Source organism: Penaeus monodon, chromosome 20 (genome assembly GCF_015228065.2).
Source record: "Penaeus monodon isolate SGIC_2016 chromosome 20, NSTDA_Pmon_1, whole genome shotgun sequence".
NCBI classification, from domain to species: Eukaryota; Metazoa; Arthropoda; class Malacostraca; order Decapoda; family Penaeidae; genus Penaeus; species Penaeus monodon.
Genome location: NC_051405.1, coordinates 29,613,233 through 29,615,372, shown reverse-complemented (window position 1 = coordinate 29,615,372; position 2,140 = coordinate 29,613,233). Strand labels below are relative to the sequence as shown.

The 2,140-nt window shown below is 40.0% G+C and overlaps 1 protein-coding gene across 1 annotated transcript; it reads right to left on the bottom strand.

The window, feature by feature from the left end:
* Positions 1 to 983: 983 nt before the first annotated feature.
* Positions 984 to 1,694, bottom strand: LOC119585747 (histone H1-delta-like). The gene has a single exon (XM_037934454.1). It carries the CDS (start codon positions 1,608 to 1,610, stop codon positions 1,140 to 1,142), a length of 471 nt encoding a protein of 156 aa, XP_037790382.1. The 5' UTR covers positions 1,611 to 1,694; the 3' UTR covers positions 984 to 1,139.
* Positions 1,695 to 2,140: the final 446 nt, after the last annotated feature.

The following is a 2,140-nucleotide window of genomic DNA, read 5'->3' as shown; positions in this document are numbered from 1 at the left end:
CTTGGGAAACTCCAAATCCAGGACCGTTGTGTGTGCACATGTATTTTTGTGTGTGCGCGCTCGGTCTTTGTAAGGTTTTAAAATATATATAAATGTGTGCAATGGACATGTTTATATGTTAATTTAATGTTTTGTATGAGATTAAACAGTACACGTATTACTAAATTGTAGTTTTGTGAAGGTTAATATTTTAAAAATTATATTAAGTATTAAGGTTTACTTATAAGGCTGTATTTATGGGTTTTGGACCAACGGCTGTTTCCAATCCGTCCCAAGTGGGAGGTCGAACCGCATCGGTGTACTATTTGAAGCGCGTGGTCACGTGACTTCCATCCACCAATCAGGGATTTGATATACCTGTTGGCGTTCACTTCTCCAGCTTTTTAACTTTTGAATAACTGGGAGCGCACTTCCTTTAGTAACATGGCAATTAATGTGTTTAAATGTCTCCGAGATGTTAATTTAATAAAACTGTACTAGAGGTTTAAATGCCTTTAAACTGCATTGTAGTAGTTTGTCAAACAGGGTATGTGTAATAAACACCTGAATTCTTTAAATTAAGTATTATCAGTTTATTTGTTGTAGTATTAAGGGTTACATTTAGTTAGTTTAAATTGTTTTCAAGTATTATTGAATAAAAAAGTTAATTGTAGTAGCACTGGTTAGGGATTATTGTAGAGTATCTCATTTTCAACTGGGAGCGCACTTCCTTTAGATATATCGTAATCAATGTGAAACTGTACTAGAGGTTTAAATGACTTGGCTCTTTTTCCTTACAGTTACAGTTTGTGAAACAGGGTATGTGAATTGAACACCTGAATTCTTTAACGTAAGTGCTTTTAGTATTATCAGCTTATTTTCAATTAGATCATGTATCATTAAATTAAACTGTTACTATTTAACAAGTATTCAAGTGTTTAGGAAAAAAGATAATTGTAGTAACACTGATTAGGGATTATCATAAGGGATACAACAAACTGGCATTAAAATGAGAAAATAGATATTTATTAGTATATACATATCTACATTTTGTAAATGAGAACGTCAAAGTTATAAAATAATTGCATTTTCTTTAAGAAACACATTGTTCACACCTATACAGATGTCCTTACACTAGGGGTTTGAGATTATGTCGAAGTTTACTTCTTGGCGGGTCTGCCTGGCTTCTTGGCGTTCTTCTTGCCTGCGGGTCTGCCTGGTTTCTTTCCAGAGGGCTTCTTGGCTGCGGGCTTCTTACCGGCGGGCCTGCCTGGTTTCTTGGCAGAGGCGGCGGACTTCTTGCCGGCGGGCCTTCCGCGCTTCTTGGGGGTTCCTGTGGCAGCGGCAGGCTCGGCCTTGGCTAGCTTGAAGGATCCAGCGGCGCCAGTTCCCTTGATCTGCTTGAGGGAGCCTTCGGCGACACCCTTCCTCAGGGCCAGCTTGAGGCGGACGCCAGTGGTGGTCTCTCCTACCTTGTAGTTGGCGAGGATGTACTTCAGGATAGCCTGACGGGAGGAACCGTTGCGCTCCTTCAGGGAGTTAAGGGCAGCGGCGATCATGACGCTGTACTTGGGATGGGTGGGCTTTGGGGTAGGCTTCTTTGCCTTCTTAGCGGTAGCTTCAGCAGCCATGATAGAGTATTGGTTGGTTGAGTGAATGGATTGCTGTTGACGCCTTGAGCTCGAAATGCGAGTGATGCCAGCGGCCAGCGACCCACGAATATTTACGCAGGCGAGCGGACGGAATTGTAGCGGGCCCAACGCGCACCCTCGTTTTCATTGATGCCTCGCGTAATTTTGTGTTTGTTCGGTCAGTTACATCAAATCTTGTGTCTTATTGCGAAAGCGTACATTTGGTTTTTGATGTATTCTCAATAGTCCAGATTTTGAGCTTTATTTTAAGCTAAAATTTAGGTCGCTCCGATACCTGAGTGTGAAGATACAAGGACGTGAATACAGATGATTGTGATAATTCTTTCATTATATTCTTCTATGTTCTAATATATCCTTTCTTAATGTCACTTTTAAATTTTGTCAAAGTCAACACATAGATAAATATATCAGGAAGGTATTGTGATCTGTAATGATTACATATACACTAATTTTGAAGAAGAAAAAGCCAGACAATCACCATAAACAAACTCATAATAATCAAGAAAAAG